Raw genomic sequence first — 12910 nt, forward strand, 5'->3', positions numbered from 1 at the left:
GTAGCTGATCAGCTGAAAGAATATTGTATTCTTCCAGGAAAATATCTTTTATAAATACACCAAAAGTAAATAACCCAAGGGCTAGAATACATTGTCACAACATAATAGGGCAGGGATTATTTCTGACTGGGTGAAACCCAAAGAAAATCTCAGCTGTATGACCAAGAAAACAAATCATTTCAAACTCTTTAGACTTTAGTTTCTTATATCAAAAATAAGAGATGAGGCTAAGTAAGCCAAATTCCCTCCCAAATCGACATTTCCACAGTGCCACTAATAGTCAATCTATAGCAAATACTCACATGACTTAATATTCATTTTAAAATTGTTAAAGATAATCGGAAGCCAAAAGAAGAAAAAATTTTATCACTTAGATGCAATGATTTACAAGTGCAGCCATTCTCTCTGTGTCCTTTAAGATATAATCCCAGTGTGGAAAAACTAGTGATAATGATTCAAAGAACGCAACATCCATCACCAACAGAATGGTCTTTAAAAGACTGATCATAAGGAAACAGGAAAAAACCTCAGCTCACAAGTGTACTTCCCCCCCCCCCCATATTATCAGTTTTCATGTCTTTGCTTACAACAGTCTCCCATGGACCTGTGCACGTGGGCTCCTGCCTTGATGAACACTAATATGTAAAGAACAGTTATTTTTAAGTACTCAAGATCACACTACCGAAACTCAGACGTTTCTGAGTAGTTATGTGGCTCCGTAAGGCAGTGGAGTACACAGAAAGGCTTTACCATGTTGTTATCAATTTATTCCAACTACTCAACTATTTTATAAGCCTTTTCAAGTCATCTTCACTCAGTACCATAATTGTCAGCAAGTTTGTTCTGTGTTGGCCACCCTTCCTTTTGTTTCAGTCTTTCATAAAAATCCTTTTGTGTTGACAGTCAAGCAGCTGTGCTTTGTTCTTTAATGTTCCTAGCCTGGATCCCCAGCCGAGACCACTTTAGAACATAAACAGCAAAGTACCATTTTCACAGCGGGGACAACTGTGTTCATCTTCAAAAAGAGGCATTAATAAAATGAGACTGTAATGAACATGCTAATTCTGATCACAGGGTACTGCACAATGGTGGAGATAGTCGACTGCCTTCTCCCTGAAAGATTGTAAAAGTTGTTGTTTTCTTTTTTTAACAACTGCTATAATGGCTTACATTTTTTGAAACCGACATATTATGCAAACATTTCTCTCCATTTCCCAATGAGATGCCTTCTCTGTCTCACCCAACTGCTCACTGGTGTTTTACTATCTCAGTTACAGTCACCTTCAGGGAGCATATTTTTTCCACCTCGCAAGAGGTGGCTGCTCAAATAGGCATGTTACCGAAGTACAGGAAGCTAGAGAAAAGAGATCTCAGTGATCCAGGCGGATGTCTTTGCTTCTCTGTGCTCGTGAAGATAATGAAGAAGAAGAAGAATAGGGAAGTAGGGAAGTTAACACATTTGCTCAAGATGCCACAACTATTTTGGGACAGAGTGAGAGCTGGACCTGTAATACCTGTGACCAAGACTTAGGAACTTTGTATATTGTCTTATGTCTTGATGGTGACCATTCATAAAATAAGATGCACTTGTGCAGAGTAAACACAAACATAATTTCATAAAATACACCTGCAAAACTAGGTGATGAAATTATCTCACATTTGGTTATCTTTTTAGGCAATAATTTTAATTTATATGTGTTCTACGAGAAAGCAAGTTTCCAATAGGTAGGTGAGAGTGACAGTGTTATATATTATGCCCTGTTTTGTTGCGGTAGTGCTGGTGGTAGTTTTGGGGGTAGTGCTATTTGGGAATGGACAAATCTTCAAAAATAATCTGCTAAACTTAAATAAATAATGTATTACATGCTGTGTTGGATGACAATAATATGAATATTTTCTGAATACTGCTTGAAAAATGTCTACATTCAAGAAACACGGGGCAGCCCGATTGGCTCACAGTGGTTTAGTGCCGCCTTCAGCCCAGGGCATGATCCTGGAGACCCAGGATCGAGTCTCACATCCGGCTCCCTGGATGGAGCTTGCTTCTCCCTCTGCCTGTATCTCTGTCTCTGTCTCTGTCTCTGTCTCTCATGAATAAATAAATAAAATCTCTTTTAAAAAAAGAAACATGACATTTAGTTAGACAGTTGGATGCAAAATTGGCAAAATCTCATTTCCCCCTTCCCCCTGCCCAGGGGCTGATACCACGTACCCGAGAGAACATTTTCATTCCTAGTTATCATTATATAATTTATACTACATGATTTCCCCCTGACAACCTTTGGTTAGTAAGAAATTATGACCAGTAAACCAAAGATTCAGAAAGAACTAAACCCATCCAGATAATGATCCTTTTCTTAAGGCACCCTCTCTGGTTCTACTTGTGCCCTTCAAAGCCTAATTTGTAATCTAAAGACCTTCAAATTCTACAATTAGGCAAGTGTCAGCTCTTTATAACCTCTCAGTGACATCGAAGCCTTCACTTAAAGTTCTGCTCAAGAGGGAAAACACGTGTACAAGAGATACATCAGCATCCTAGTACTGCAGAATGAGGGAGCTGGTTTTTGCTGGTTTCCATAGGCAGGGCAGCCAAAAAAATAAAATATGACCTGGAGGCCACAAGTGCTGCATTCCACTCCCCATTCTCCTACTACTTCTACTAAGAACTACAGTGCACAGTGCATAAGTGGTAATTGCCTAAATATCTCATTCCACGGCATGCTCAGCCTGAGCTTGTGGTTATCCTTCCTTATGAAAACAGTTTTTCAGAGCTATGGTAATTTGAAGAGAGCTACAGAGGGAAAGTTTCCCCTGAAATACTCCCTTTAATGCACATGGGTGGTCAGAGTATTATTTCAATGTCTTCTGCATTAGCCATACAGTTCAGATGTTTAAATCTCCAATTAATTAGGTTCTCTAGTAGCCTGTGTGAAATAAATTAGTGATCTCCATCCAGTCTACTTAGACAAAACCCATGATGACAGTTGGCACATTTTTGGCATTGTCAGCAAAGTAAGGAAAAAGTAAATGACCCATGTGGATGAAATGGGCATCTGATGTGAGGCCCTGGCTCAAAGTGTACGGCAGTTTCACCAACGGTAGAGCACAGAGCTTGAGCATCTGCCAAGGTGATCTGCAAAAGCAAGGGAACTTAAAATGGGCACAGAACTCACCAAGTATAGTATGAAATTCTTCACATTCATTTTAATTAACTCTTCACCATGTTCATAAGCTTCAAATCTGATTTTACTAATGGAATTTTTTTCAAGACTATTCTTAAGAGCATTATAGTTATTTAGAAATTTTAAACAAGGAGGTAGCTCTAAAGGGAATAAAGATAATTCCCAACCCATTTATTTTATCCCACAGGGATATATGAAAAGTATTCTAAGTTATGTTTAGACTACTTTTCCATTTTCTAAAATACCTTTGTGTTTTTCTCATGAAACATTTCCAAAATTACTAAACATAGTCTTAAAAAAAGGTTTTACTATCTTTACTAGAATCATAAATTTTCATACAAATATATTCACATATGACAGCTATGCACACAGAAAGTCAAGATCATATAAAAATTCTCACGTGTATTTATTTTATGGGGGAGCTCTTGAGTAAAAGTAGATGAAACAGGGGACCCTAATCAGATTGGGAGGCAGGAAAACATAAATCCATGTGAAAGTCTAAGTAAAGTGATTATTTTCCTCCCAAGTTTTTGCTAATCTCTTCATCAACGCATAAAGATTAAATCAAGCCAAATGATTGTCACTATTCCTTTGTAAAGAGTGAATTCATGAAAGTTAGAAGGTTAAAAAAAAGTGTTTGATAAATTTTATTTTATTGTACCTTTGTAACATAATGTCTATATATAGCATTAGTTCTAAACTAGGTGAAGAAATGAAGATTTAAATTTTAAAAGATCAACAAATAAGTCTGAGTTTGCTTCAACTGTTCACCTGAAGAAACTATTCTACAATTTTCAGACCTGCTAAGTCTGAGTGAACATGGATATATATATCCTGCTAAGTCTGAGTGAACATGGAATATATATATACATGTACACACAAATGTACATGTAATTTAAATGTACATGTAAATGTACATATATGTATATAAATGTACATAAAATGTAAATGTACATGTAAATGTACGTGTATATATATGTACATGTACACAGAAATGTGCATGCAATTTGAGGTACATATTATAGTCTTTATAAACATAGTCTCTAAGATTCCTTCCAATTCTAAAATCTGACTCTAACTCCCATCTGCTCTTTTTTTTCCCCCTTAATATCTTATTCTTGCCTGAGAGGTTTCAAGCTTTCTATTACCTTTTCATACATTTAAAATACATTTATTTCCAAACCCAGTCATGTGGTTCAATTATCTATAGTTCAGAGACTATGAGTTCTACTCTCCTTGATTGGGCTCACTGTCCTTCATGAATTAGAACTTGCATGAAAGCTTTAGAATTGGTAATTACAAGCCCACCTGGGTATGAATGACCTTCTCTGGGGTTGCATATCCTGAATTGTGGGGGCATCTCTGTGGGCTGAGTACTTACATGGCGGCCTGTTCCACACTCTGTGAGAGTCACTGTTATCTGACCAGTTTTTGTGTTCACTTCTAGGTTCTGAGTGTTCCACTATAGCAGTGCTAGAATTCTTACCTTTATGCAAAAAGCTGGTCTAGCTCTTCCTACTTGCATTTTATTTTATATAGGCCTATGTGTTGTTGCAGATCTAAAACTCAGCCCTAAAACATATAGTCCTTTTGGTTATTATTGTCTATTCTCTGGAGATTTTCTTTTTTTTTTTTTTTTTCTTTTTTTTTTTTTTTAATTTTTATTTATTTATGATAGTCAGAGAGAGAGAGAGAGAGAGGCAGAGACACAGGCAGAGGGAGAAGCAGGCTCCATGCACCGGGAGCCCGACGTGGGATTCGATCCCGGGTCTCCAGGATCGCGCCCTGGGCCAAAGGCAGGCGCCAAACCGCTGCGCCACCCAGGGATCCCTCTGGAGATTTTCTCTTTGTTTTTTAGCACCTGGAAACTTCTTCCTCATTTGCCAGCCTAACCATGCATTTAGTTTATTTGCAGATATTTTATCAACATCTCAATGTGTTTACAGGAGTATGTGAATTTTGTGTATAAACATAGCTTCTCATAATGGATAGAAATGTAGCTCAAATCTGATTTATTTGTTTTTAAGCATCATTTTGTTACATGCATTTAAAATATCTATATCCAGTTGTTCAGTATTTCTCCTGATATTTAGTAAGATATCTACATTATTTGAGACATATTTTAAGATATGTAAGTAAATAATCTCAATTTCTAGGCTTCTTGGATTAACTAAGTGATTTTGGTAATCAAAGATTATCAAAGATATAGAAGGAAATGTTTTTTATTTTATAAAACATACAAAGTAAATACATCCCACAATGGGAAACACAGAGTGGACAACAAATTATCTTAATCCATGTTATATTCCTCTGTGGTAATGAAATTTTGATCCCTCTTTTCCACTTCCCTTCATCTTAAGAAAGTCTATTCTCGTATGTGGTGGAATCGTGAAGTGAAGTTCAAAGCAAAACACAAAGAACAAACAAAACACAAAATGTTGATGTAGAGATACATAACCTAGTATTATTAATCACCAGCCTTTATTCTCTAGTACTGCCATTCTAAAGAAAGTCTAGAAAGCAGACCCACTATATTGGAGTTTTGGAAAGTCATCTCAGACTTTGGTCAAACTGCATAAGCCATGTAGCAGGAAACACAGAAGGAGACACACTGTTTTCACTCACTTTGCATTAACAGATGTTAGTTCCAGAAATATAAAAGAATGAAATAAAAACATATTTTTATGTAGAGACAAAAGGTGCCTTTGCTTTCCTCAATTCCTCCATTTATGAGGAACTCATCTTTAGGTAGAGGATGCCCCTTTAATTTGAAAACATCAGTGTCAACTGTGGTAATCTGTAAAAAGTAATGGCCAATCCTGGTACAAAAAAATCCATACACAAACAATGCTAACTAACATGAAAAGACTAGCACGTCCTGTTTCCTTTCTAGGTACTCTACCAAATTCATGATGCTTTCTGGCATTGGAATTCAGCATTTCTCTGATATTTTCTTTTCCCTCCCTGGATAGCATTCTTCAAGACCCATGAGAAAAGGCACACACTCTCTGTTTAAAAGTTTCACCCTTATAAACATTGCATTTAAATTCATTTTCCATTTAAGCGTCATGACAACTCTAATCTTTTTAGTGGTCCTACAAAAGAACATCAGGGATACAGAATTTCAAAAATGACACAAGCTACAACTTTGTACTTGAGTACTTACCACGCAAAACTGTGAGTCTAGTGGATACACTTATTTCTCCCACGTTATTTGAGGCCACACATTCATAAATGGCCTCATCCCGCGGAGTCCGTAAGGGCTGTATTCTGAGAACTGATCCAGATCCATCGTCAAACTCTATTACCTATTAGAGGAAACAATAGCTGTCACAGGTGTTGTTACAATGGTCTACCTCTAAGCTAAACCTTAATACAGTGGTGAAGCAGTCTTTAGGCTCAGAATAAACACAGCATCATTTTAAGACTGAATTTTGATACATAGTGGTGAAACAGAGTATCTCGTTTAATTTAAGGAATCTTCTTCTGAGCAAAGGGAAAGACATGCAACTACAAATGCAAAGTCTACTGTAAACCATCCAGAGTCTACTCGTGAAAATATTCTATTATGTGTATCTAGGACAATTTGACCCTAGTAATTTCGCCAGAGACTTGTTGCTCTAATGGATAACCTCAAATTATTCTATCTCTGACAGCATGTACACATTTGTGGGTCTACTCAATAATTGGATTGTAAGGTGAAGACATAGTGCATACCACCACAGACAGCTCTTCTGGTTTAAAGTGTTTCATCCTGAATAGTTTAGATGAGCAAACCATGAAGAGAAACTGCATAAATCTAATACTTAGGCAGCCAATGAGATGGCTTTCACAACCCAAGAGACTGATGGCATGCATTAATTTTGCTATAAATCATTCCAGTATTTGTTCTAGCTTAGCATTTTCTGCATTTTGGAGGCATTCTTGCTGTAAAATGGAGGCTTGCTTCACCGGGCAGAAAATTAATGTCCTAAAGAGTAAGCCTGAATTCACTATCATTATGGACTGTACTCTGAAACAGCTTAGCAATCCTAGATATTTGTCAGCTAATTCAAGTACTACTTTAAAAGGTGATAATGATGATGATGATGAGATTGATAAATATGGCTATGAAGCTGTGGGAGTCCTCTACTCATCTTTTCTAGAACTGTGCTGTGTTCTTCCAGCTGCTCAATGTGTTCTTCCAGCTGCCTTCTGGTTTTGGTGAGGTTTTTTGCATTTCCCTATGACTAAGAGTTCCATGTGCCTAAATTATGAATTGAGAATACCTTGCAAATACATTTATTGGGTTGCTCAATCCCAGATTTTGTGCATAAATGTGTTTATGCCAACCTATGGAAGAAAGATCGAATGTTTTTAAAATATATCCACCTTAGGTACTTTCTGCATTCTATTTATGCTTTAAATTCACAGAGACAGCCAAAGTGTCCCACTTCCCAAAGTACTACAATTTATTTGCAACTCTATTAATGCTCTATTAAGCATATATTTTAGAATGAATCCACTGTGCGTGATGGGAGAAAAAAGTTTCATAGTTATTAGAATCTTTGTCAAATATATCATAATCATACATCTATCTATCTATATAGATATATAGGTATCTCATGATATATATATATATATATCATGGCTTCATGTAGAGAAAGGTTTAAATATCCTTAATGCCAATTTGAATTTTAAGTTTTTTCCAGTTTTATTGAGAAATAATGGGCAAACATCACTGTACAAGGTCTAAGGCATATAACATGATGGTTTGATTTACATGTATTGTGAAATGATTATTACAACAGGTTTAATTAACATCCATTATTTCATATAGATACAATAAAAAGGAAAAAAAGATTTCTTCCTGTGATGAGAAGGCTTAGAACCTACCCTCTTAACAACGTTTGATTACTTGTGTCACTGTATGTTTACATTTCTGGACTATTTGCCACAGTTAGACCTATCCTCGTTCACCAAACACTATACTACATGACACATGCTAGTGCTGTAATTTCCAGTTTTAATCCCCAGTACTGATTGTGCTCTACCTACTTACTCTATGCCAGGCATTGTATTTGCCACTGGAGATACAAGCAGCAAAATAGGTCTTAGAGCGCTCATAGCCTTTATAAACTAGCAAACCAAAAAAAAAAAAAAAATACATTACAGATCTTAAGGATTCTCAACCCAAGACTCACGTCTTGATGCACGTGCCTCATGTAAAAATAATTTTCCTTGACTGTTTATATGATTCTCATCAGGAATTACATAACGAGCAAAGCTCATGCTTTGAAATGCTTACTATTATAATTTAATCTTTGTTACAAGATTTTGTTAAGAACCTACTGCCAGGCAAGTATGATGTCAAACACCTCTTTGATAAAAAAATTTCAATTTCATCTAAACTAAAATAAATTTGTAGTAAGGATCACACACACATCATTTTCCACATGATATAGGAAACATTTCTCAAAGATTAAGATGTTTTTTATGTTTAATCACTGTTGGTATTTGATTTTCAAACAAACATAATTTTAAAGTTATCATATGTAAACTACAATCTACATTTTTACTTTTACCAGTGTAATTAATTATACCCTTTTTTTTCTTTTTTTTTTAATTTATTTTTTATTGGTGTTCAATTTACTAACATACAGAATAACCCCCAGTGCCCATCACCCATTCACTCCCTTAATTATACCCTTTATAAGGTACTTGGACCATTTATTACTCTGTGAAAACTGATTTTTAAAAAGTGAGTAAAATCAAAATGTTCTGAATTTTGTACTTGCTCTGTTTCTTTTAACTAGAAATTGCCTTACCTTTGCCAAACAGTGATTTAGGCCATGAAGTATGTCAGGAACTCAGATAAGAGAAGGTGAGTTTTACAATTTGGGGCAGACTGGAAGATTTGTACTCTCTAAGAATCAAACTATTCTCTTCATGTCTTAAATTTCAGGCATTGTATTGTGTGCTTCTTCCAATTTTTCTCTGCATAGCTTATTACCGATTTTTCGCCTCCAAAACAAGCAACTTTCTGAAACATTAGTCTCCTTAAAAACACTCAAAAATATCTGTTTTATGCTTCATCATTGTCAAGTCACACAGCTTTCTTGAGTGATTTACTCAAAGGATTAACTGCAATATCACCTTGGTATGTTCCTCCAGAGTAGTTCTGAGACCAGTTACTGGAGCTAACTTCTCATTTTAGTTCATGGTGTTTGTAAAACACAGGTGTGAGGTGCTGTGGGCAACTTCATTTGCTGCCCAACATCCATTCCCCTTCTTTCTTGTAAGAGGCATGTGAGTCCCAGATGGGAAAATACTGCTTCCCCATTCCAAGAGTGGGGTTGGATGGAACTGACCTCATTCCTAGCACCAGAGGTAGGTTCTGATTAACTTAAATTAGTTGGTTCGTACCATCAAGTTGTCCATATACACTAGTCCAAGGATAAGCAAGTAACTCAGTAAGAGCTGACAGCAGAGGAAGCTTTCACCCATCTTCTAGACTTGGTTGTGGGAGGATGTGAGACTACCATACTGCAATCTTCAGGGGAAACAGTCTGATAATGAGGCTAACAAATGGATGTTAGACACGGAGCCTGGTACAATCAAATACAAAAGGGAATCACCTGAACCCACAAACTCTTTTTCTAAAAGCCATTTAGAACTAAGTTTTCCAATACAAGCAACAAAAAGATTGCCATATCTCCGTGATTAGGGTACTTCATACTAGAGTAAAACAAGCAAGTAATATATAAGCCAAAGATACAGCAGATACACTTTTCCCCCAGAGAAACAGAACAATGGACCTAATACCTCAAATCTCTGATTGCTGACTTTCTTTCCTTTTTTGTTCCAGACAATTTTAGGTCTTGGGTCTCCTGTAGCTTGGCAAATGAAAGAGGCAACTCCGCCAGAGACCCCAGTCTGGTCAACAGGAGTTCTCGTAAACCTTGGAGGTGCTGAAATAACAAGAAATAAACATCACAATTAGATGGAAAATTGAAACACACACCATCCCCATTGCCACTGCATCCCCTACAGCCCTCGACTTCATTGAGGCCAATGCGCACAAACATATACGCACACACCAGGATAAAGAAAATTAGAAAAGGACCTTTACTTTTAAGGGTAGTTTAAAGGGGAGGGAGGTAACTTTCTGGTCAAGTTATCCGCTAGTGTTTTTATTGCTGAAATCTGTATTAAGGCAGAGATCCAATAACATCCGAAAAGCAACATCACACATTAATTTTTATTACCAGTATAAAAAAAAAATCCAATTTGTCCTCTGTAACAAAATGAGCTCATCAATCAAAGTGAGTAAAATTTTAGCTCTTTGCTTTGATGCCATTATCAGGGTGCTGCCAGAAAGCAGTGCTGCCACTGCTAAGCCATTAAAATTAGTGACATTTAAGAGAAATTCTAGGAAATTTTAAAGAGACAAGAAATATAGCCCTGAATTAGAAGGTTTGGCAAGAAACAGAAATAGGGAAAAATGGTAAAGTGACTCCTTGCCCAGATACTGTGCTCTGTCTTACTTAAAACTTAACTTCATAATTTGCATTAAAAATGAGTCAAAAAGTCCCCAAAATCATAGGAGGAAAAAAAGGAATTTCTGTAAAGGAAGATGTAGACTTTAAGAATCCTAAAGGTGAAAGGCTAGAAGTTAGGGGCTTTTTAAATGTTCTCTACTTCCTTGAAATGTTCCTAACATTCACCCTTTCTCTTCAAAACCCAATTATTATCCATACTGCATTTCTAGATCTAGAAATCTATCATATGGATTTAAATAAAATGGAGATGTTATTTATGCACAAAAATATTCATTATGCTATTTATTTAGCAAAGACCATAAGTACCCTAAATATGAAATAAAATTGGAATTGACAGTGAAATGTATTACAGCATGATGATACAAGTCATACAAATAGTGTTATGTGAGAAATACTTACGATTCAAAGATAAACAACAAAAGCATCAGACACAATTAATACAAGGGATATCAGATAGTAAAGAAAATGCACCCCAAAAAGATGGGACAAACTGTTGCTACTTGGGGGGGAGGTATAGTCATTATTTTTCCTACATCTTTACATTTTTCTCACATCCTTCAGTTTTTGCAACTATGCTGCAATTAGAATTTTTTAATTTAGAATCATCTTACTTTTTCATTTTCTTATCCCTATTATAAAGTTTCTCTCATACTCTTTTTCAGTTAAATGTTATTGAAAAATAGTTTTAAGCAACTGTAGCTAACATTTATTTAAAAATAATCCTTAGATTTTAAGAAAAAAAAAAAACAAAGTTCATCACTATTTTCTCATCCCCATTATTTTCTCTGCCTTGTTTTCATGTTTCCCACATGATCCTCCTGCTGGCTTGCTGGTGTGTTCTGACTCTCATCTTGATTTTCCAAGAGTCAGGGAAGCCAGACTCCCATCTCAGCTCCACCATAGTATATGTTTCAGCTTGAGGGGAAAAAATGCCTCACTTTCCTATTAATTTTTTTTATTAATTGATTGATTTGAGAGACCACAAACGTGAGAGAGAAAGGGAGAGCATGGGAGTAGAGAGGAGCAGAAGCAGAGTGAGAGAGAATCTCAAGCAGATTCTGTGCTTACTGCAGAGCCCAACACGGGGCTCCATCTCACAACTCTAAGACCATGACCTGAGCTGAAACCAAGAACTGGAGATAAACTGACTGAGCCAGCCAAGAGCTCCCTAACTTTCCTATTTCTTAACTGTAAAAAAATGAAATGTAAATCAATTTTTTTTAGAAATGCCTTCCACTTTTAATGTTTTCTAGCTTAGTGTATTATCTCCCTGACAAGAGAAAGAAAGAAGAGTGGGAGAGGCATCTTTGTAATGTTAGTGCTGGGAAATTAGTCTCCACCTCAACAAATTCAACTTGGTGATAGCAGAACTGGTGAGAACACAGGTCCCTGTTTGTTCAAGAATACTAGGAAAGAAAGCGGGCTCCCACATCCCTAACTAGATATCACATCCTGCACCATCTTTGGGTGGCAGTACAAACGAGATGATTACCAGAACTGCTGGAAGTACTTAAAATGATCTGAAATGACTAACAGTGAGAAGAATAAAAAACACTGTACACTGATGTCACTCTTCTGGAAACAAACAAACAAAAATGATATTAGAAGTGTTTATGTTTTTCATTCTGCTGTTGCAAACAATGCAAATTGATAATAACCACACACTTGTCAGCATCTAATATGGAAATTATACTCATGCAATTAAAATTCCTAGGGAATTTCCCTAGAAAAATAAAATGTGTTGTATTGCTATACCGCTATAATAACTGTCATTTTTGGAACCTTCCTCTTCAAAGTACAGCTAAAAAAATCATTGACCCTGAATGAAAATGAGTCTTAACAACTTGTTTTCTCCTTTAACTTCCGTTTTGAAATTTCTTGCAAGAATGTGTGAATGAGGTAAAGGGCTATGATATAAAATGACTATGTACTAATCAGAAATTAAGTAAATCTAGAATATAGGATGCTATTCTTATTGCATCAAGTTTTGTTTTGTTTAAGGGATAGTATCCTATTTCTTATTCACAAAAAAAAAATTGGAGATCAATAAATAGGAAATGGCTACTAGAACAAGTGCTTCTTAAATCCTGGTGAGTGGGGACACTAAAGAGTGAAATTACTATTAAACATAGAAATCTGACTTCTAAATGGAAAGTACAGAAGGCAAATCCCCCCATATTCTTAGGG

General features: G+C 36.1%; 1 protein-coding gene across 37 annotated transcripts in view; it reads right to left on the reverse strand.

Annotated features, from left to right (window-relative positions):
* PTPRD (protein tyrosine phosphatase receptor type D) overlaps positions 1 to 12910 on the reverse strand; it is a 2176041-nt gene that overhangs the window by 300681 nt on the left and 1862450 nt on the right. For all 37 annotated transcript variants that reach the window (XM_072841294.1, XM_072841327.1, XM_072841326.1 and 34 more), the window contains 2 exons: positions 9987 to 10132; positions 6349 to 6490 (listed from right to left, as the gene is read on the reverse strand). In XM_072841294.1, the coding sequence (XP_072697395.1) occupies positions 6349 to 6490; positions 9987 to 10132 (288 nt within the window). The remainder of the gene's footprint in view (positions 1 to 6348; positions 6491 to 9986; positions 10133 to 12910) is intronic.

The sequence above is a fragment of the Canis lupus genome, chromosome 10, assembly GCF_048164855.1.
Source record: "Canis lupus baileyi chromosome 10, mCanLup2.hap1, whole genome shotgun sequence".
NCBI classification, from domain to species: Eukaryota; Metazoa; Chordata; class Mammalia; order Carnivora; family Canidae; genus Canis; species Canis lupus.